The 22,581-nt window shown below is 32.2% G+C and overlaps 1 protein-coding gene across 9 annotated transcripts in view; it reads left to right on the forward strand.

Annotated features, from left to right (window-relative positions):
* Positions 1–22,581, forward strand: part of LOC120424315 (glutamate-gated chloride channel) — a 365,994-nt gene that overhangs the window by 246,691 nt on the left and 96,722 nt on the right. For all 9 annotated transcript variants that reach the window (XM_052711128.1, XM_052711125.1, XM_052711127.1 and 6 more), the window contains one exon: positions 13,634–13,786. In XM_052711128.1, the coding sequence (XP_052567088.1) occupies positions 13,634–13,786 (153 nt within the window). The remainder of the gene's footprint in view (positions 1–13,633; positions 13,787–22,581) is intronic.

A 22,581-nucleotide genomic window follows, 5' to 3' on the forward strand; every position in this document is an offset into this window, starting at 1 on the left:
TTAAACCTTAAACCTTAAACCTTAAACCTTAAACCTTAAACCTTAAACCTTAAACCTTAAACCTTAAACCTTAAACCTTAAACCTTAAACCTTAAACCTTAAACCTTAAACCTTAAACCTTAAACCTTAAACCTTAAACCTTAAACCTTAAACCTTAAACCTTAAACCTTAAACCTTAAACCTTAAACCTTAAACCTTAAACCTTAAACCTTAAACCTTAAACCTTAAACCTTAAACCTTAAACCTTAAACCTTAAACCTTAAACCATAAACCATAAACCTTAAACCTTAAACCTTAAACCTTAAACCTTAAACCTTAAACCTTAAACCTTAAACCTTAAACCTTAAACCTTAAACCTTAAACCTTAAACCTTAAACCACAAACCATAGAAGTGTAACTTGAATAAAAATCAAGAAAACAAAAATTACACACAGCTAAAGAACATAAGGTCGAATGGCCAAAAGGTCGAATGGACAAGAGGTCGAAGGTTTTTCTTCGTTATTGTTTAGATCATGTTGTGTAAAGGGCCATCACTTTTTTGAAAATTTCTGATCCCCCTGCTCCCTTGTAGACGATTGTTCATATAAATATAAACTTTTTGGTATGGCATGGACAATCGCAAACGATCACCCCCTAAACTTTTTTTATGGATGGTCCCTAAGTTCAGCATATGTTTTATAGAAAACAGCAACAACAAAATTTGTTTTCACAAATTATTACCTACATTCAAAGTTAAAAAAAAAAAAACATATTGTTTTGAAGTGTCAAATTTGCCGCAAAAGGAATCAATAAAAACTCATATTTTATATCAAAGAAGTAATACTATCTATCATGATTTTTTTTAAAGAACAACTCCATTTTGGAAGAGAAGAAAAATCCATACAAGTACTACAAAAAAGAAAAAAATCGTTTAAAGTAATGGAAATACAAAAAAAAAAAATAGGGAAAGACTTCAATCAAACCAATTATAATGAGCCAATGTATGTTTGTTAACTCATTTTTTGACTTATTTAAGCCTAGTAGATGTGTTAAAAAACACTATTAGATTTAAAATAAAATTTTGTTTGTCCTTTCGACCTTATGGTTTTAGATATTTTGTCATTCGACGTTATTTCATTCAACCTTTTGTCGCACATTTAAATAATCCAATAAAAATCCTGAAATTTTTATTTGAATACACTTTTTTAACAATCATGTGCAAACCTTACTGATTTTTGATCAGAATATCAAATGTGCTATTTTACGCAAATAAAAAAAAAATCAGCAAAACAAATGTTCCGCTGATCCACATGTCACCGCAGTTTCGCCACACTCTCTGGCATAAACTTTGTCTACAACCAGAGAGCACTGTTTGCACAGTCGGTCCAGTTTCGCTACTTTCCAGGTCATCGGAAAGTTCAGCGCTGGAAAAAGCGTTGGTCATTTCAAACCATTGTTTGTGGAAACTTTTCCCCCGGAAAACCGCTCCTTCCCCCATGTCACGAAAGTTGGTGTTGAGTTTTATTGAAGCGTTAGTTTTTATCGACACACTTCACACCAAACGCACATACACACTGACTGTCTAATATTGTTTCAATCTGTTCCGGGTAACAAAGAGCAACATTTTGCTAGTGGCTAAGCCATTTTAAGGTCGTTGTTGTTTTTCTGTTACCTTCATCCTGACTCCTTGTCCCCTATTGAGTTAAGTGTTTTTATTTCGTTTTATTTGTTCAGTTTAACTTTGTTGAGTTGTTTTCTTCTTCTCATTTCTCTTTGTGACGTGGTATTGCTACTCTCATAAATGTTTTCTTCTTTGTAGAATAAGCCCCCTTCCCATCAGATATTCTTTTTTTTTGAGGGACCAGCCACGAGTCGTTTCTATCTAATGCTTTTATATGAAAGACAAGACCCGTGAATTCACTGATTTTTCGATCTTTTTCCTCCCCTCAAAACTCTCTAGAGCACTCTCAGATTTTCGGTCACATTTTGCTGCCGGCGCACTGTTTTACTGTTCGTTTTCCTCCACCCGCCCCCCCTGAATGCTTTGAGACATCAAATAAATTGCGGATCCTTTCATTTTCGAACAGCAAGCTGACTGCCTGAAACTTGAAAGACATCGTTTCTTTTTTTTGTGTGTTCCGGTTCCGTCTTTCCTTAAATCACCAAAAATGAGTTTTGCATACTTTTTCACAGCTTTTTTTCGCGGAATTCGTGAAAGTTTAAACTCGTGAGAAAACCGAACTCTATTTCGTTAATCTTTTGTTCAAATGTACGTTTTTCACTGTTCCAACATTCACACTTTTTTCCCAATAGAACTTCACTGATCTGACAATGCTGACAATGTTTTCCCGAATCGTACCCCCGCCCCCCTCGAAATTGTTTCAAAGCTTCAATCTCAAGATTTTTAGTTTATTTTCGAACCCCCCATTATTTTTCGACTAGATACTACACCCCCCGAAGGAATCTTCTCGAAAAGCCAATAAAGTTTAATCGCCTTACTTTCTACTCCTATAATTACGATAATATAAAAACATAAAAACCAATCACTATATGTAGGAAATTACAGTTGTCTGAAAGTGGATTTAATATTTACAAGAGATCGAGCGTTCTATTTTACGACCGTATTCATACCGGGCATCATCCTGGTGACCTCATCGTTCATCACCTTCTGGCTCGAGTGGAACGCGGTGCCGGCCAGATCAATGATAGGTAATGATGATCATCAATCGAACCACCCTCAAACGACCCATCAGCAAATCAAGCAGCAGCAGCACCAAGTCAGAACGAGGTTCAGCCGCATTTTTTCTCTCCAGGCAGCGACTCATAAATACTGTGTAAAACAAAAACCCCGGCCATAAACCATTCATTTCGACAGGATACACAACTCATCATCATTGGAATTTCGGTGGAAGTCGTCATTTCCTCCACCTGCACAGGGGGGCAACGCGGAATCATAAAAAAAAAACAAACAAAAAATGGAAACGCAAAGGAGGAAAACGATTTTTCTAGATTTAAAACTGTAAAATGATTTTAACTCTCAAAAACTAATTAAAGCAATAGTATAATTTTTATCACACAAATACGTTTTTGTTAAATAGCATTTTACATTTTGGTATACAATCCTTCTGGTTAACATCATTTCCATAGCTTTATTATCAAGGAACGTAAAATTCTTTACCAGAAAAGTATCAACACGTGTTTCAATTTCATCAAGTCTTCGAAGAAATTTCTATCTTTATAACCTTTTATAACTTAATATCGTCAAAAGAAAAATCATAAAAAATGGAAAATGTCACTTAGGAAAATCAAATCAATAAAAAATCATGTTTTTATTTTCTTTTTTCCAACATATACTTCGAGTTCAGTGACCCCCAATCATCAAAACTAAATGCATTTCTTTAATGTTTTATCAAAATTGACCTCCATTTTGGGTTACACATTTCCAAATAACTAAAGAGCATTATCAATATCATGTTTATGCACAGTAACCTAAAATAGTAGTTTATGCAACAAGTTGCAAAAAGAGGATTTTTTCAGCACGAGTCGTACATTTATCCAACGAGGTTCACCGAGTTGGATAAATACGAAGAGTGCTGAAAAAATCAAGTTTTGCAACGAGTTCCATACAACATTTTTTGCAATTCCGAAAAACACCCTTTGAGTGTAATTTTATGTCAAATTTTCATGTATTTTGTCAATAAATCGTTTGAATCAAAAAAATGTTGAAAAGTGTTACTTTTCAAAACAAGTGCTGAAAAGTTCAACTTTTCAGCACCCATTTCAGTGCTGAAAAGTAGAACTTTTCAGCATTTATTTTGAAAAGTGTTACTGTTCGATTCTGTTATTTTTGGTACAGAAAAGTAGGCTATTTCGTCGTTCAAGAATGACAGGAAAAGTACGTAGTTTCACGACGGAATTGCAAAAATGTTGTTTTCGTGTGTCTATTATCCAGAGCACAGAATTCGGATAATCGAATCTGAACTGTAGTTTTGTAAATTCTTGATAAAGCTTTTGAATAAAATAAATTTAAGTTCATTGATTTTCGTTTTTTTTTTTACTCTCAAAACATTAAAAAATGCATCACTTCAAAATAATTACTCTTGGTCATTTTCCTAAATAATTCTTTTTTGGACTTTGATGATCAGGCGAGGTTTTCTTTTGTTTTTTTTTTATCAGGTGAGGTGTTTCCAATTTGAATAAAAAAGAATTAACGTGGATTTCTAATAGTTTTTTTTTTATTCTTTACACTTTGTAACAAATAAATAAAAATAAATAAATAAGCTTTATTTTTAATGTCTTCACAGCTATTGGTCTTTTACTAATAAAGCTTAATTATTTCTGAAATTTAATCAATCTTAAATTTTAAAAAAGAAAATAAATTTTTTCATATTTAAAAAAAAATACATTTTCTTATTCAAGAATACATGCACAAGTTTCTTTTTCTGGCCATGTAAATTTTACCAATCGAAGACAAATCATCGTCAATTCATAAATTGAACCCAATAAGGAATAATCATATTGTAGGAAGTAAGATTCTGAGTTCGTAAATGAAGATTGATAAACAATTGTAGGAAAAGTATTGAAAATTGTAAGAAGTTAACAAACCGGAAAATTAAGCTGAAAATAAAATGTTTTCATTAAAAATATAATTTTCTTGTTTACATCAAAACCAAATTTTGAAATATGATTAAAAAATGTTAAAAATTTTCTGAAACATAGATCTACTGTAAATACCCATAGATTTGAAAACATTTTTCAGATTCAGATTCATCGCACTTTTAAAGTGTTAAAATAATTTTTACTGAATAGGGTAGAGTAGTCATCAATGAGACAAGGGGAACAATGATAAAATGGCTCTCACAAGACGTAGTTTCAACCAATCAGGCTCATATTTTGGGGAAAGGTGTGTCTACTAGATACACATCTGCCATAATAATGGCTTTGGTTATGAAAGCTCCCGTGCAAAGTCATTCATACATGTTTGATTCTGGGGTGTAAAAGTAAATTATGACTAAAAATTACATTTTCGCTCATAGGCTGCCATCAACACAAAAACTAATATTTCTCCAAATTTTTTTCAGCATTCCACAGGGCATAAGTTGGGCTACAATGACCTTTTATTAGGTTTGGCCAAAATTTAGAATATACCCAGAATCCAGGGCTGTCTCATTGTTCCCCACTCTTTTCGACCCATGGTTAACAATGAGACACTTTGATTTTTCTTCATTAAACTTTTCAAAATCTTTGGAAATCTTTCAAAACATGAATTGGAAGTGATTTTTGGCGTATTAATTGAGTTTGAAATTCATTTAACCAAAAATATAAAGTTATTTGGTATAAATGTATGGATTTTACAAAATTTAAATACTTTTTAGTTTAACTTTTGTTAATTAAAGTTTCAAGTTGGCAAAATTGCTTCAAAATGTCCGAGACAAGTCACCTGAAATAAAACAACACAAGAACATGATGTTTAGCTAGAAAAATATTGATTTTCGTAGTGTGTCTCATTGTTCCCCAGCTGTCTCATTGTTCCTGCCAAGTGCGTCTATAATGAGATAGTTGAATAACTCTGGCTGTGGACGGCAGATCGATCTCATATTTTGGTCAATGTTAGAACAAACTAAAAGAAAGAAAATGCAACAAAATGCTCTTTAAAAAATGCTAATGAAAAAAATACAAGAATCGTTGAAGTTTAAAAACCAAAAGTGTCTCATTGCACAGTGGTCCAGATCGCAAAATTAAGTGGAAAATGGATTTTCCGAAAAATGGTTAAGTTTTGGAGCTTTAGTGTCTTCAGAAGAGTTGTTGCATATGGAAAGGGGCAACTTTTGGTTTGGTTGAAAATTAGGGTGGTTCACGATTAGGGTGATTTTGGAAATCTAACTTTACAGGAATATTTTTGGGAATTTTTTCGTCTTCTAAAAAGTTGACGGGCTTGCCAATCCAAGCAACTTTGTCCCAGACACCAAAATTTTATCTCGTAATCTACGCCTCCTACGACCAAATTTATAGAAAGCATCTGCGCAAACCTTCAAAAATCAGTTTTTTAACGTGGCAATTCAGGGTTAAGTTTTAGAGAAAAGTGGTATTCGGGGCACTTTTAGAGCTCTAAAAAACAAACATTTTTAGTATCTGACAAGTCAATTTGGACTTAAGGGTCAAAAGTTACAGCGATTTTAAGGTAAACAAGATGCAAATTTAAAACTTAAATGGCTCGAAAAGGCGCAAGCCAAATTTAAAGCGCTAGGTTGCATTTGAAAGAGGAGATCCAGCACTACAAACGCTGAAAAAATCTCAGGGGTGTTTTTCTTTAAACTTGAGATATTTTCATTTGAAAAAGTCTAATTTTCAAGGGAAAACCTTATGGGACCACCCTAACGAATTTCGAAAATTGTCCAAATATATATTTTTCTATGTAATTTTGCCCGCTGAATCTGAATCTGCCCTCATACTTGACCCAAAGTGTCGAAAAATCGATTTTTGGTCATATTTTGGGTTTAAATGATAATTTTACATGAAAACCCAAAATATGACCAAAAATCGATTTTTAGACACTTTGGGTCAATTCTGAGGGCAGATTCAGATTCAGCGGGCAAAATTACATGGAAAAACATATATTTGGACAATTTTCGAAATTCGTTAGGGTGGTCCCATAAGGGTTTCCCTTGAAAATTAGACATTTTCAAATGAAAATATCTCGAGTTTAAACAAAAACACCCCTGAGATTTTTTCAGCGTTTGTAGTGCTGGATCTCCTCTTTCAAATGCAACCTAGCGCTTTAAATTTGGCTTGCGCCTTTTCGAGCCATTTAAGTTTTAAATTTGCATCTTTTTTACCTTAAAATCGCTGTAACTTTTGACCCTTAAGTCCAAATTGATTTGTCAGATACTAAAAATGTTTGTTTTTTAGAGCTCTAAAAGTGCCCCGAATACCACTTTTCTCTAAAACTTAACCCTGAATTGCCACGTTAAAAAAACTGATTTTTGAAGGTTTGCTCAGATGCTTTCTATAAATTTGGTCGTAGAAGGCGTAGATTACGAGATAAAATTTTGGTGTCTTCGACAAAGTTGCTTGGATTGGCAAGCCCGTCAACTTTCTAGAAGACGAAAAAATTCCCAAAAATATTCCTGTAAAGTTAGATTTCCAAAATCACCCTAAAGGTGAACCACCCTAATTTTCAACCAAACCAAAAGTTGCCCCTTTCCATATGCAACAACATTTCTGATCACACCAAAGCTCCAAAACTTAACCATTTTTCGGAAAATCCATTTTCCACTTAATTTTGCGATCTGGACCACTGTGCATTGATGAATACCCTACCCTAAGGTATAATCATGTTCTAGGAAATATGATTCTGAGTTCGAAAACGAAAATAAATAGGAAATTGTGAAAAAAGTTGTTTTATTTTCGTAAAAATATTTATCATTTTCTCGTTTCCAACAAATCCAAACTATTCCAAGAATAAACCATTTTGAAGTTCCAGATTCATACTCATTTCGATAGAAAAGTGTTAAAATTATTTTAGTTATCAACTCATTCGTAACTACAGTAAACTATATTAAAACTGTTCAAAATTTGTTATAAAAAAATCATGACGTTCTTTAAACACTTCTTTACGAATCTCAGTATGATTCTCAGTTTGTATTTCAATCGATTTATTTAATTCATCTTAAAAACCTTCGGATTATCTATGTCACCCCAAGTTCCGAAAACTTTAAAATATTTTGAAACATAAAAAATATAGGAAATTTCCCTTTTTGAGTTTGTTAAAAAAACGAACAAAAAATCATTGGTTGAAAAGATAAATAAAGAATACAATAATTGTTTTCTAACAAACGAAGCCCTTAAATAACCATTGATGCAAAGTTCATATATTATATTCTTTTGGAAATGTTAAGATATTTAAATTTAAAGTTATCTTGAGTAATAAGGTATTTTTTTTTTTCCAATAATCTTACTTTTTCAAATGCTATAAAACCTTGAATAACTTTTACAAATTAGGATAGGTAAAAACATATTTATTAACCCCTTTTATTATTTAAAAATAAAATAGGTTTTTTGACGAATAATAATGCAAAATAAATATTGATTTGAAATATTTTGATAACGTGAAATTCAAGATATTTTTTACAAGGTTTGAAATATTTAACCCTGTCATGATTCCATTAATTCGCTTGTTTTTTTTTGCTTTTCAATTGCAGTAAATGGTCATTTTTATTATGGAGTTATATTTTGAATCAAATGAAATATTTATGAGGAAAAAATATACAGTTTATGAGAATTTTAACTTTCACGTGGCGATCATGCAGATTGATAAAATGAAACTTTTTCACTAAATTAAATTCTGATTTCTTTTAAAATTTAAAGTTTAAATCAAATGTTTCTTGTCGGCTTTTAACAACTTATTTATAAATTCATTAATAATTTCATAGCGGTCAAAAATTCATTATTTCAAATATTGATCAATTTGATTTTTTTACATTTTTAAACATGCAAACTTTTCTGTTCAATATTGTATAGAAATTTACTGACATCCTGCTATTATGGTTAATTTGTGCATATTTATCAAATTTCATTATAGACTCTAAGATAAAGAGTGATATTTTGAGCTCCCTTTTCATTCATTTTCAAAATCCGTCTTTTAATCGCCCATTTTTATTTTTTAACTTGGCTTAAAACTGGCTTTGATATGTCAATTTTTAATCACAAATTCAAAACGAGCCAAACGAAATCCCTACAATTCGTTAATTGATTTTGTCAAGGGTTTCCAGAAGCGTTTATTACTTGCCAGTCTGCCAATTAATTACTCAAATTACTGGTTCAAAATGATTAATTACATAAATTACTTAATTACTTTTCACTACAATAAAAAAACATTTAATTTAAATTTAAGTATTCATTTCTACGGTTCTAAACTAAATTATTTATAAATAGCTCATTCGATAGCTCTTTCAAAAATTATGCTGTTTGTTTTTTTGTACCAATCTGGATATTGTGAATTTCGCGTATAATTTTTATTGAAAATAGCTATAGGCGATCAAACGTAAAAAATGCCCCGCACTAGAGGGCGCTGAAACTTTGGGTGATGTTTACATAATATCCAACAGCGAGTTAATTGGTTTGAAATTTGAAATTGTTTTATTTTATTATAAAATTGACATTAGTATTTAATTATACCATTTTCAGGTAAAAAAAGTTGCTCAATTGATATGAACAATAATATTTGCTTTATGGCCAATTTAACCTGGTCATAATCTGATTCGAAATTCCATTATGTTTCACGTTTCAATCAACCGTACCCTTATGAATCAATTGCAAAAGATGAAAAAATACTGTACTGTTTTACTTCAATATATGAATTTTAATATAATTAATTAATAATTTAAAATTATTTTCAGTTTATTGCAAGCCGAATGCCATTAAAATATAGAAGTTGTTTGAAAAAAGGCCCCCTGATTTTTCGAGCCAAAAAAAAAACTTTGACAAATATTTGCAGCGGATCTTCATTAAAATTGTGAAATTCATCAAAATAACATTAAGTTTTTAAATGTTTTTCAAACATTGGTTTGACATTACTTTGCATGTTTTTTTTCTCAAACAAATTTAAAAAAAAATCCGTTACTGAAAATACGAATAATGTGAAATGTGACATTTACATTGGATTTAATTTCGGCATCTGAATATTAGTCGATTTTTGATTTCGCTGAGTTTGATTTTTAACATTGAAACATTTGTCTCAGAAATATTTGGAAATTTTTGGGAAAATAACATAGCTCTTAATAGAGAGATATTACAGGCAGACGTGCATCGGCACTCAATAGCACTTGACAGTTTTTCTAAGGCCATGGCTTGGCAAAGGCACGAAATCGATTTGTTTTATACAATAAGTATGTTTTTTTCATTGCACTATAAGTTACTGAACGACCGAAACTTTTATCTTCACTTATTCGCCAGTTTTAGCGATGAAGTGCTATTTGAGTGCTAAATAGCACATTTAGCACTTGAAATATTTGTGTTATTCAAATCACTATTATTTTGTTGGTAATGAACATTGTATAGTGAAAAACGATAATTATAGACATCGAACTAAAGTTTGATGTGTTGCACAGTGAGCAAAGATTCACTCTGCCGGTTTGCTTAGGCCATCATCTCAAAATGTGGTGAAGTGCTATTGAGTGCCGATGCACGTCTGATTACAGGACTGTCAATTTCTGCAGATTATGAAAAAATATAAAATACATATTTTATTTTTATGATTTTTAAATGGCTATTCAATTGAAATCATTGTTTTTATCTATGATAATTAGGTACATTTTGGTTTTAAATATTTGATCCACATAAACTTCAAATAATTTTGACTGCCTATCAGAAGGAAAAGCATAAAAAATTAATCAATTCTAATGTAGCTCCTGCAAAAAACAAAAACATATTTTTATAATTACTTAATAAAAATGAATTGATTTCGGTTTCACAAAACATTTTTCGCTGGGTAATATGTCATGGAGTTGCCTTTTGTTGTTAGTCAGCTTCGATAAACAACATGATAAAAATAAATTTTAGGAGAGTTTTAGGAGAGAACTATGGTGAATAAGGCCTTCGACATACAGAACCAGTCTTTTTTAATCTTTGTGTTTCATTCTTATTTGAAATTAATAAAATACTGTTGCAATAGATGGGTAATTCTCTACCAACTCACACGAAATCGGGAAAAGTTGCCCCGACCCCTCTTCGATTTGCGTGAAACTTTGTCCTAAGGGGTAACTTTTGTCCCTGATCACGAATCCGAGGTCCGTTTTTTGATATCTCGTGACGGAGGGGCGGTACGACCCCTTCAATTTTTGAACATGCGAAAAAATAGGTGTGTTTCAATAACTTGCAGCCTGAAACCGCGATGAGATTGAAATTTGGCGTCAAAGGGACTTTTATGTAAAATTAGATTCCCGATTTGATGGCGTACTCAGAATTCCGAAAAAAAACGTATTTTTCATCGAAAAAACACTAAAAAAGTTTAAAAAATTCTCCCATTTTCCGTTATTCGACTGTGAATTTTTTTGGAACATGTCATTTTATGGGAAATTTAATGTACTTTTTGAATCTACATTGACCCAGAAGGGTCATTTTTTCATTTAGAACAAAATTTTTCATTTTAAAATTTCGTGTTTTTTCTAACTTTGCAGGGTTATTTTTTAGAGTGTAACAATGTTTTACAAAATTGTAGAGCAGACAATTACAAAAATGTTGATATAGAAACATAAGGGGTTTGCTTATAAACAACACGAGTTATCGCGATTTTACGAAAAAAAGTTTTGATAAAGTTACTTTTTCCATTTCTCTTTGTTTCGTCGTCCGTGTATGAGCGGGTGACCATGAACGGCCATGATCAACGACGACCAACATTTAACAAGTAAGCAAACCCCTTATGTCTATATATATTTTTTTTTGTAATTGTCTGCTCTACAACATTGTAGAACATTGTTAAACTCTAAAAAATAACCCTGCAAAGTTAGAAAAAACACGAAATTTTAAAATGAAAAATTTTGTTCTAAATGAAAAAATTACCCTTCTGGGTCAATGTAGATTCAAAAAGTACATTAAATTTCCCATAAAATGACATGTTCCAAAAAAAATTACAGTCAAGTAACGGAAAATGGGAGAATTTTTAAAACTTTTTTAGTGTTTTTTTCGATGAAAAATATGTTTTTTCGAAATTTTGATTACGCCATCAAATCGGGCGACTAATTATACATAAATGTCCCTTTGACACCAAATTTCTATCTCATCACCGTTTCAGGCTGCAAATTTTTGAAAAACACCTCTTTTTTCGCATGTTCAAAAATTGAAGGGGTCGTACTGCCGTCACGAGATATCCAAAAACGGACCTCGGATTCGTGATCAGGGACAAAAGTTACCCTTTAGGGCAAAGTTTCACGCAATTCGAAGAGGGGTCAGGGCAACTGCTGTGTGAGTTGGCGGAGAATTACCCAGATTATATATAAAAAGTAAATAGTTTCGTTGAAGAAGTACAATTTAAACAAAGCAATTACTTCAATTACTCAAAAATTACTTTAATTACCAATTTATTACTTAAAATTACTCTGATTACCATGAATTACTAAGTAATTAAAGAATTACCTAATTACCAGCTAAAAATCAAAGTAATTATTAATTACTTGCCAGTCTGAGGCTTTCCTGGAAACCCTTGGATTTTGTAGAAAAAAGGGGAAAACAGGTGTGAAATGTCGTTCTAACTATCAAAACGGTTTTTATTTACTTTTGCAGAGTTTGAAAAAAACATGGCTGAATTCTACAAAAATCATTTTCCTCCAATGCCCTATTCTCACGACGCATTTCAACGTGATTTCATAACATGTTGAACCATTCCTGCTCGCACACGAAATCACTCAATCAAACTTGCACACATACACACACATTCTCCATGATCATAGCATCTGAATAATAAATAGCGATTTTTTGGCGTTTGAGCGGTGACCGGCGTGGATTGTCTCTCTTTGGAAATGTGAAAAACAAAAAATCACCACCACTTTGCGGAAGGTCACGATGAACGTGCTTCGAATATTCGCCTTCCGCCGGAAACGAACGAAAGTATCCGATCTCTGCAACACACACACACCGACACACGCGCACAAACACCAGCATACAATGTTTCATTTTCTGCCTGGCTGCCCGTTTCCGGAATCAATTCGAATTTTTGATTGAACGTTTCTTTTATAGATTTTAGAATTGGTTTTTGGAATGAAGTAGCATTAGAAATAAATAAATCTTAATGTTTCAGCAGTAGTTTGTTTACCTCTAATAAACACTATTTTCCCTTAGTTATAAAAACGTAGATTTCAAAAGGAATGCTGCATGCAACATTTAGTTTCAAATAAGTTCTATTCAACATTTTAAAGTTGTTCTTAAAATGAGTTTAAAACATACATTGATCAAAATATTAAATGAAAATCATTTAATTTTTCAATCATAAATCCTACAACCTTTCACCTGACTATTCCTAATTTTGTTTTTTTTTTAATTTTTATTTGATTTTAGTTTAAATTATTATACTTTTGTTTTAGTTAAATCATATATTTTTTAATTTCAAATTTAATTGTGTATCATATAAACTGAAATTTAATTAATCATCATTGTTTTCAGCCAAAATGAGTTGTTTATTTCCAGCCTTTTCCAGCAAAACCTGTCAATAACACAGTGTTGTGTAAATAATTTATTAACCTAGTTTATTACTAACTGATAACCACCTAGATATAAAGATCAAAAATAGTGTTCTAAACAAAACAAATCAAAATTGAGCTTGGCCTGCTTTTACGGTTTCTGTTCTCCCCTTTTCTTCTTTCTTTTCTCTGTCTCTTTCTCACGAAACAAAAAACACACAACAACATATAAATACACGGAAAAAAATCAACTTGTAACCCACTGTGAATGTTACTAACAAAACACGTAATAAAACGTCAACAAAACCTCACACAATTAACCATGTTGTACCTCAACGCGGTCGTAAATCATCGGACACAACACACTAACAAACACACGCAATTACTCGTGAATGTTCACCCCCTGTCTCTTGATTACACCCACACCCACACCAACAACGACAACAACAACAAACAAACAAACAAACAAAAAAAATATCTAGGTAATTACAGTTGCCTGAAAGTAGACCTAATGTTTACACGTGACCGGGCGTTTTATTTCACCACCGTATTCATACCGGGCATCATCCTGGTGACCTCGTCCTTCATAACGTTCTGGCTGGAGTGGAACGCGGTGCCGGCCCGGGTCATGATAGGTAAGTGCGCCTCCACTTTTACAGCCCATCCGTCCGTCCGTCCGTCGTTCCGGAATACGTTCTACGCGTTGCGTGACATCCTATGGTCCTTTTTCAGAGAAACCTAGAATGAGGGAAGTGAAATCCTACGTGGAATCAAGTTGAGGTTATGTTTCGATTGCTCAGTTAGAAGCAACCCTGGTGAAGATTGAGAAGTCGAAAACATAACCTCAAATTTTCAAGGTTTCACTTCCTTCTTTCCTATTCAGAGACCTCCCCATTCCTCTTGAAAAGTGTGAAACTGTGACGTCCAACATTGGTGTGTTTAAACTACGCACCCAAGCTAAAACAAACCCCACAACTCAAACTCCTTCCCGTCCCCCTCCCCCCCGTTGACACCCTTGGACGAACACCTCTCTCTATGCGTTTAACGAAAAACTTTGTCGTTCGCCTCTAATGTTGACATGCCTAACTCGTTTGGTGCTTTACGGCACTTGGAGTTCACAGTGTAATAGCTGGGTTATCATGGCCCGACCTAGAACGGGGTGCTTCTGTGTTGCAGTTGTCTTTTGGTGTAGGTCATATTAAATTTTTACAAAATCAAAACGCAATTCAACTATACATTGAACATTTTATGGGGAAAAATGGTCCTATAAATTATAATGTTTCTTATGTAAATAGGATCTTTTAAAAAAAACTCAAAACTTCTAGATCACTTTTTTTTATTTTGGTTCAAATTTGATAAAACAATTCGTGAATCCAGAATGTATGAAATTAGGTCAAAAGAAATATGGTCGAATGGACAATAGGCATTAGGTTGGATCAATAGTCAAAAGGTCAAAAGTGGGCAAATTATCGAACGGACAAAATATCGAGAGGAAAAATGGTCGAAAATATGTAAATTTGTATTGAGGAACAAGGGAGTGTGGGGTAATTTGAACACCCTAAGGAGATTGGTCTGCCACGGGCTGTATAGATATTTTAAACGAATGTGGAGTATATTTGCGATCATATTCGATGAAAAATGTCATTTATTTTGATAAAAAAAACCCATTTTTAATCGCAAAAATGAAAAGGTGTCCAAATTACCCCCACAAAACCCCTTTGGGGTAATTTGGACATGCCTTGCCCGAGCATGGGTAAATAACAAGGGAAATGCGTAATAATAGCTTTCTCTGGTATCAATACCAAATTTTGGTTTTCCTGGACCGTTTAAAATTTGTCTTAAGGATTATGCAAGAGCAAAAGTGGTATCATACCAATTTAAGGTATTTTTTTGATATTGTAAAATTGCAGAATTTGTCAATGGTCGAACACCACATTTTGGTATTCTTTTAGTATTACAGTATTTTATCAAATTCCTCTGAAACTATGGGAAAATTTTGACCAATTTTGAAAAAATAATTAATTTTGCGCTAAAATGATGTCTCAAAGCGAATGCCTTCATTGAAAACCGGAAATTTCAAACTTGATTTAAAACATTTTTGATATACCCCCTAAAGCAATGACTTGAAATTGTGGAAAAATTACTAAGTCAGGATGGCACATTTTGGTATTATTTTGGTATTGAAAGGTTTCGTCAAATTCCTCTGAAACTATGGATTTTTTTTAATAAATTTTGACGAGATAATTAATTTTTAATTGACTTGAAACCCAAAAATGTTAAAGCTGATTTTAATTTTTATTTTTATTTGCCCTCTAAGATTTTTTTAAATACGTTGAAATTTCTCTAAGTCAGGATAACCATATACTTTGAAAAACGAGTTAATCAACAGATTATTGAATTTTGGTGAATTTCAATCCTTATTTTTCAATCTTGTTATTTTTCAGAATCTTCAAGAACTTCAAGCACAGGCCGTTCATCAATGACAAATGAATTCGATGTGGTGAAGAATATCACTAAGAACAACATGGAATCATCAGGTGAGTAGATTTGGCTGCTGCATATAAATCATTTCCGTTTTTTCACTAACTGCAACTGCTGCACTAAAAATGGTATGAAAATACAAAATTTTGGTATTACTTGTGCAAATACCAGCGACCAAAATGTGCTCTTGGTTGCCCAGTAATAGATGGTAAAATACCATGAAATCATACTAAAATCATGTATGTGGAAGACCACAGGAATACCAAAAACTGATTTTTCAAGGGCGCGGGAATACCTAAAAATAAAACCATGGCAATACCAAGTATTGGTATTCAAGCAATGTTCAAAAATCCAGAAGACCTCAACTTGGTATTGAAATGGTTTTATTTTGAGGTATTCCCGCGCCCTTGAAAAATCAGGTTTTGGTATTCCTGTGGTCTTCCACATACATGATTTTAGTATGATTTCATGGTATTTTACCATCTATTACTGGGCAACCAAGGGCACATTTTGGTCCCTGTTATTTGCCCAAGTAATACCAAAATTTGGTATTCCCGTGTTATTTACCCCTGCTCGGGTGTGGGGTAATATGGAAACTTTTTGTGGGGTAATTTGGACACATGTTGAAGAATTTGATTTTTTTAGCATGTTTTTTATCCATTATCCATCCATCCTGGTTTTGTATTTGCTTTATATTTTGATAGTTTTTTTTTCTCAAAATATGTCATCAAAGGTTTAAAAAATGATTTTGTGATAGAATTATAATTCAAGAAAATAACAAATAGTTCAGTGTAGTGTAAACATTTCAATCATTCATTCTGAAATGATTTAAACATTGATTCTTGATTAGGCACAAGTATTGTTTTGCGTGATGAAAGTATCGTTTAGATTTATCTAAATCAATCTCTAACTAATTAATCTGAAACGAACCGTTTCTTTAATATTATATTCCGTAGCCCTTTAAATTAAAATATTATTTTAAATCAGCATTAGAAGTTCATTGAAATTAATTCAAGCAATCAACATTAGAGTCTAGTTCAACGCAAAATGTGCAGTTATCAGATTTTCATCCGTTCGAATATTGAAATAAATTTCATTATTCAGTAAATTAAAAAAAAAGGATTTTGTGTGAGTTCTCATTGCTCCTTTAAATTTATCTAAATCGCTTTAAAAATTCAACCAACCATGAAATGTTCTTTTATTTTTGCCTGACAGGTATTATTTGAGGTATTCCAAATTACCCCACAAGCCATGTCCAAAGTACCCTCAAGTCATGTTCAATAAAATCAGAATTTTTGATGATAAAAATGGATAGAATACACAATATTTATACGTATATCTCAGGCATCGTCCAAGCAACCCCCTTTAACAAAAATTGTCCACTTTATTGTCATAGAATCCCTGCAAAACCTTATTTCCCAACCCTCAAATAATAGAACATAAGGCATTGCCAACCGGCCTTCGGTAACATTTACATTTTATACCAAAACTACATAACCTATTACAACTTTTTTGGTTTGTCCATACTCCTAGGCCATTACTAGTACTAGCCTTATCACTTAAACTGCCGTTTTCACTTTATATAAGAAGAAAAAATGATTTTTAAAGAATTGTCCAAATTACTCCCACTGTCCATATTATTCCAAACTCCCCAACTTGTTTTTAAAAAGAACCCTACGTATAAGTAAAAAATCAATTAAATTTAAAAAAATCTTTGTACCAACAGAAAAAATATTTACAAAAAAAATCAAAAACATGTCCGATATAGGAATTGCTCATTATGAAAGAACAGACATTTTTTAATATATGTTTGAGTCAGACTTTATCTCATTAAACTATTTAAAGGTATATTCAATTTGGAAAGAATGGAACAACTTACAGAAATTGCGGAAAGTTTAATTTGATTAGAAAGAAAAAGCAAAGAAAGGAATAATTTAAACACTCACAAATACTCAGAAAAGAATAAATTATTGTGGTTGAATGAAAATCTTCGATATATGTGCTAACTTTGAAGGAATTTAAAAAAAACAAAACTGCTTGTGTTTGAACGAAAGGAAAGAAAGCTCACAATAATCAATAAAAAGGAATAAATGGATCAGATTTAAATATACATGCACTGAAAAAATGAAGTATAAAAATAATGATACAAGATTTAATTGTTTTGAAAGAATTTACATTTTTATAAATAAGTTTGAGTTCAAATTTTATTTCAAAAACTTTTTACTTCTTGTAATACCGAAATATGAATAGATAAGATTTTTTTTAAGCCTATATGTGATATGATTGATTGTTGAAAAATTTGCCCAAAATTATTTAAGGGGTTACATACATGTATTTTGGCAAAAAAGTCAAGGGTTAGTATGAGCACACACTTCAACTTTTTTTAAATTCTTTTTTCAGGGCATTGAAATATACATTTTCACCTAGGGGAGTGTGGGGTAATTTAGACACCCTAAGGAAATTGCTCTGCCACAGGCTGTATGGATATTTTAAAGGAATGTGAATGACACCAGAGGATAATAGAGACCATATTTTATGGAAAAATGTAATTTATTTCGATAAATTTTGATGAAAAATCCATTTTTATCGCAAAAATTAAAAGGTGTCCAAATTACCCCCACATTTTTGTGTGGGGCAGGCCCGTATCCAGGATTCTTCAATGGGGGGTGTTTCCCCCCATAAGGCGTTAGGGGTGTGTGTGTTATAGGAAGGGCGTATACAGTCAACAAATGCGTACCAAACAAAACGTGAAATTTGCTTTATATATTGTAGCAGTAATGCTAAAAAAATATCTAAACATCAATAAGTTCATGAAAATATTTTTATTCTTGCATATATTATTGATGTGATATATGTGATAGAAAATATTGAAATATCGTTATTGAATCCTTGATAGTTTAGATTGTTTTGTTTTCAATTAATTTTTTTCTCTTCAGTAATTTGTTTTGCCCCTAAATTTTTGGAGAAAATTTTACAGGACGGCATTTTTTATCTTTACACAGCTTAAGCCAGATTGGTAACGAACTCGAGCATCTCAAGCCAAATCAATTCAAAATGGAAATCAACTCGTTTTATCTATGCGTTTTGGTTTTCGCCGTTTTTTTTTTTTTTATTCTTCAAACATATCATGAGCTTATAGTTTGTGTTTTAAGGAACAAGTTTGCCGAAGACATCAGCGAGATTTGCTTTGGCACAAACAATAATCCCTTAGTTTGACTTTAGTTTGAAAAAAAAATAAGGCGATGTAGACGTATCTCTTCGATGTTTTCAGCAAAGTTGTTCTTTAAAACCCAAACTATAAGCTCATAAAGTTTTTGGAAAATCAAAATCAACAAAAAGTTTTCGAACCAAACTTACCAGATTTCTAGCTTTCTTTGATAGAACACAAACCTCAAAGCTGACGGATTTTTTTTTTCTTGTCAAATGTAACATACCAACCAACAACTTTTATTTTCAATCCTCGGTCATATCACACAATAACATCTTTAAACATTTTCGAATCAATCACATTTCAGAGAACAGTTTGTAGATAAAAAAGATAATATTGTCAAAAAAACATTGATTTGTCCGTACAAGTTTCCATAGAAGTTTGACAGCTGCCCATACAATTGCTTACGAGGCCATTTCACGCCACTCGAAATTGACATTTTCTGAACATGCCTAAAATTTAGCGGAGCTGTTTATCCTATCGAAACATGCAAAATCCCTTCTTTTTGGCACCGCCCCAAAGTTTTACGATTTTCATCTATTTTTTAGATTAGTTTTCAAATGGCCATGTCGTGGATACAAAAAAGCAAAAATCGACTGCTTTTTTTAAAAAACGCTGAATTATATGGCGTCATCAAATTGTTTATTCGAATCGAACTTTACTTGTTAGGGCAAGTTGAAATCTCTTGAGAATTTCAAATTTATTAGCTTAAAGTAGCAGAATTTACCTACATCCATCCCTGCATCATTTATTCTAATTGCTCAAAATGCTGCCATGTTTTTATATTAATCAAAATGATGACGCTGAATTGAATCAGCATTAAGTTTCTTTTAAAAATTGCAGTCGAATATTAATTGTCGAATATATCATTTTTTTCCAAAATATTTGACAATGTTTTTTTTAACTGGCGAAAATCGTAAAACTTTGGGGCAGTGCCAAAAAATAGAAGATTTTTTCATGTTTCGATATGATAAACAGTTTCGCCAAATTTCAGCAGGATCAGAAAATGTAGATTTCGAATTTGTACTTTTTTGTTTCCAGTTGGGGAGAAATGACCCTATATAAAAAAAAACTTTGGCGTACATAGTCAAAGTTGGATTTGGATCTGGCTGATAACGATCTAAGTATTTTACTAACAAAATCAAGGAGGGCCTATCCAGTTCGTCAAAGGCTTTATAATAAAAAATAGCTGGCCGATTTTAGTGCGATTTCGATTTTTCGAGATTATAATGAGGCCTTATTAAGCTAAACTTCAGTTTTTTTCAAGGCGTCAACGATCAAAGTTTTTATTTTTTAAATAATTCTTATGAAGGCGTATTAAGCGAGAGTTTAGTTTTTTTCAAGGGGTCAGCGATCAAAGCTTTTTGCCTTTCTTACAAAAGAAAGGTTTAAGGTTTGCTTTTGGAAAAACGCTTTTCTCAGAAATCTTAAAAAAAATCTTGCAAGGCGAAGGATCGTCCCAGAAAAAAATCCTATGTCTAGTTTGAAGGTTTAGATGCGTTCTTTCGATTGAATTTTGGCCCGAAACCCGGAACTCAAAGTCTGATTTTTGAGAGCACTTTTTCTGAAATACTTGAGCGATGTCTGTATCCGCTCTTAATAATTTGTGTCTTCCATCATTGGAAAACCGCTCGTAAAACCCACAATTTTTATATGTCAGATTTGTAGCCGTGAGGTCGGAGACGAACATTTTATTTTTCGACTTAAAATTTTCGACCAGTAAATGTGGTCAAAGCCATTTTTAGAGGTATTTTTTGGACTATTTTACAGATAACACTATCAAATTAAAATTATTCAGTTTCAAATAAAAATCCATTCGAAAACATGCGCCATAAACTGCTTGGGCCTAAAATTTGAAGCTTTTCCAAAATGTATTTCTAGAGCTATACTGCCCATGTTCACATAAATGTCCCATATGCAAAAACAGCAAGCTGAGAAAAACGCATTTGAAGTTTGTCCCACACATAAGGCTACGTGTTAAGATTTCACGAAAAAACTGGATTTCCTCCTGATTTCTAGAACAAATTACTGGATGTTATAGGCTCTTTTGAAAGAGCACACGATTTTGAACAAAACTGCATCAATAACTCAAAAGTGATGAAAATGCATATGGGACATTTATGTGAACATGGGCAGTATAGCCATATTAGTGTTTTACGTCTTATGTTTACCCTATTTTTTCCTATTACATTTTTGGTTTTATACGGAAGCATAAACTGAACATAAAATTTGAAGTCCCGGCTCGTTCTCGCTCAAAAGATCGACAAGTCGAAGCATAAACGCCAGCACATTTACGCTTGCGCGTTTTACGCTGCGCGTGAAGGTGTTCTTTCTGGCTTCTCATAATAGATCGACAAAGTGCAATAACGATACATATTTTTTAATTTAATCATAGACTAACTTTAAAGACTGAGTACCCTTTATTTTTTTTTCTAATAATGTCAGTCAAATAAGTTTTTCTTAATTAAATATAATTAGGACCCATAATGTACCTCTGAAAAAAATGCATTCGAGGTTTAGTCTAAAAAGATTCGAAGCTTTAGGTCAAATTCTCACTGGGTGGTATCATTATGTTTCTGAAAACTAATTGCACCAATATATTTTTCGGAAATTCATCATTTTGCAAGAAAGGCTCTATTTCACCTCTGGTGATATTAAATGGGGTTTTTATATTTTCTTGAGGGCGTATTTAGTGACAGTTGATTTTTTTTCAAGCCGTCAATGATCAGAGTTTTTTTGAAATAATTTCTCGGGGGTGTATTTAGTGAAAAAAAAAATTCAAGGCGTCAACGATCAAAGTTTTTTTTAAATAATTTTTATGAAGACGTATTAAGCGAGAGTTTAGTTTTTTTTTTTTTTTTCAAGGCGTCAGCGATCAAAGCTTTTTTTTATATTTTCTTGAGGGCGTATTTAGTGACAGTTGAATTTTTTTGCAAGCCGTCAGCGATCAAAGTTTTTTTTTTTGAATATTTTCTTGAGGGCGTATTTAGTGCAAGTTTTTGTGCAAGGCGTCAACGATCAAAATTTTTTTTAATTATTTTCTTGAGGGCGTATTTAGTGGAAGTTTTTTTGCAAGGCGTCAACGATCAAAGTTTTTTTTTAATAATTTCTTGAGGGCGTATTTAGTAAAAGTTTTTTTTTTCAAGGCGTCAACAATCAAAGTTTTTTTTGAAATAATTTCTTGGGGGCGTATTTAGTGAAAAAAAAATTGCAAGCCGTCAACGATCAAAGTTTTTTTTTAATAATTTTTATGAAGGCTTATTAAGCGAGAGTTTAGTTTTGTTTTTTTTTTTTTTCAAGGCGTCAGCGATCAAAGCTTTTTTTATATTTTCTTGAGGGCGTATTTAGTGACAGTTGAATTTTTTTTTCAAGCCGTCAACGATCAAAGTTTTTTTTTTGAATATTTTCTTGAGGGCGTATTTAGTGCAAGTTTTTTTGCAAGGCGTCAACGATCAAAGTTTTTTTAAATTATTTTAAAGAAGGCGTATTAAGCGAGAGTTTAGTTTTTTTCAAGGCGCCAGCGATCAAAGCTTTTTTTTATATTTTCTTGAGGGCGTATTTAGTGACAGTTGAATTTTTTTCAAGGCGTCAACGATCAAAGTTTGTTTTAAATATTTTCTTGAGGGCGTATTTAGTGGAAGTTTTTGTGCAAGGCGTCAACGATCAAAGTTTTTATTTTAATAATTTCTTGAGGGCGTATTAAGTGAAAGTTTTTTTTAAGGCGTCAACGATCAAAGTTTT

Source organism: Culex pipiens, chromosome 3, assembly GCF_016801865.2.
Source record: "Culex pipiens pallens isolate TS chromosome 3, TS_CPP_V2, whole genome shotgun sequence".
Lineage (NCBI taxonomy): Eukaryota > Metazoa > Arthropoda > Insecta > Diptera > Culicidae > Culex > Culex pipiens.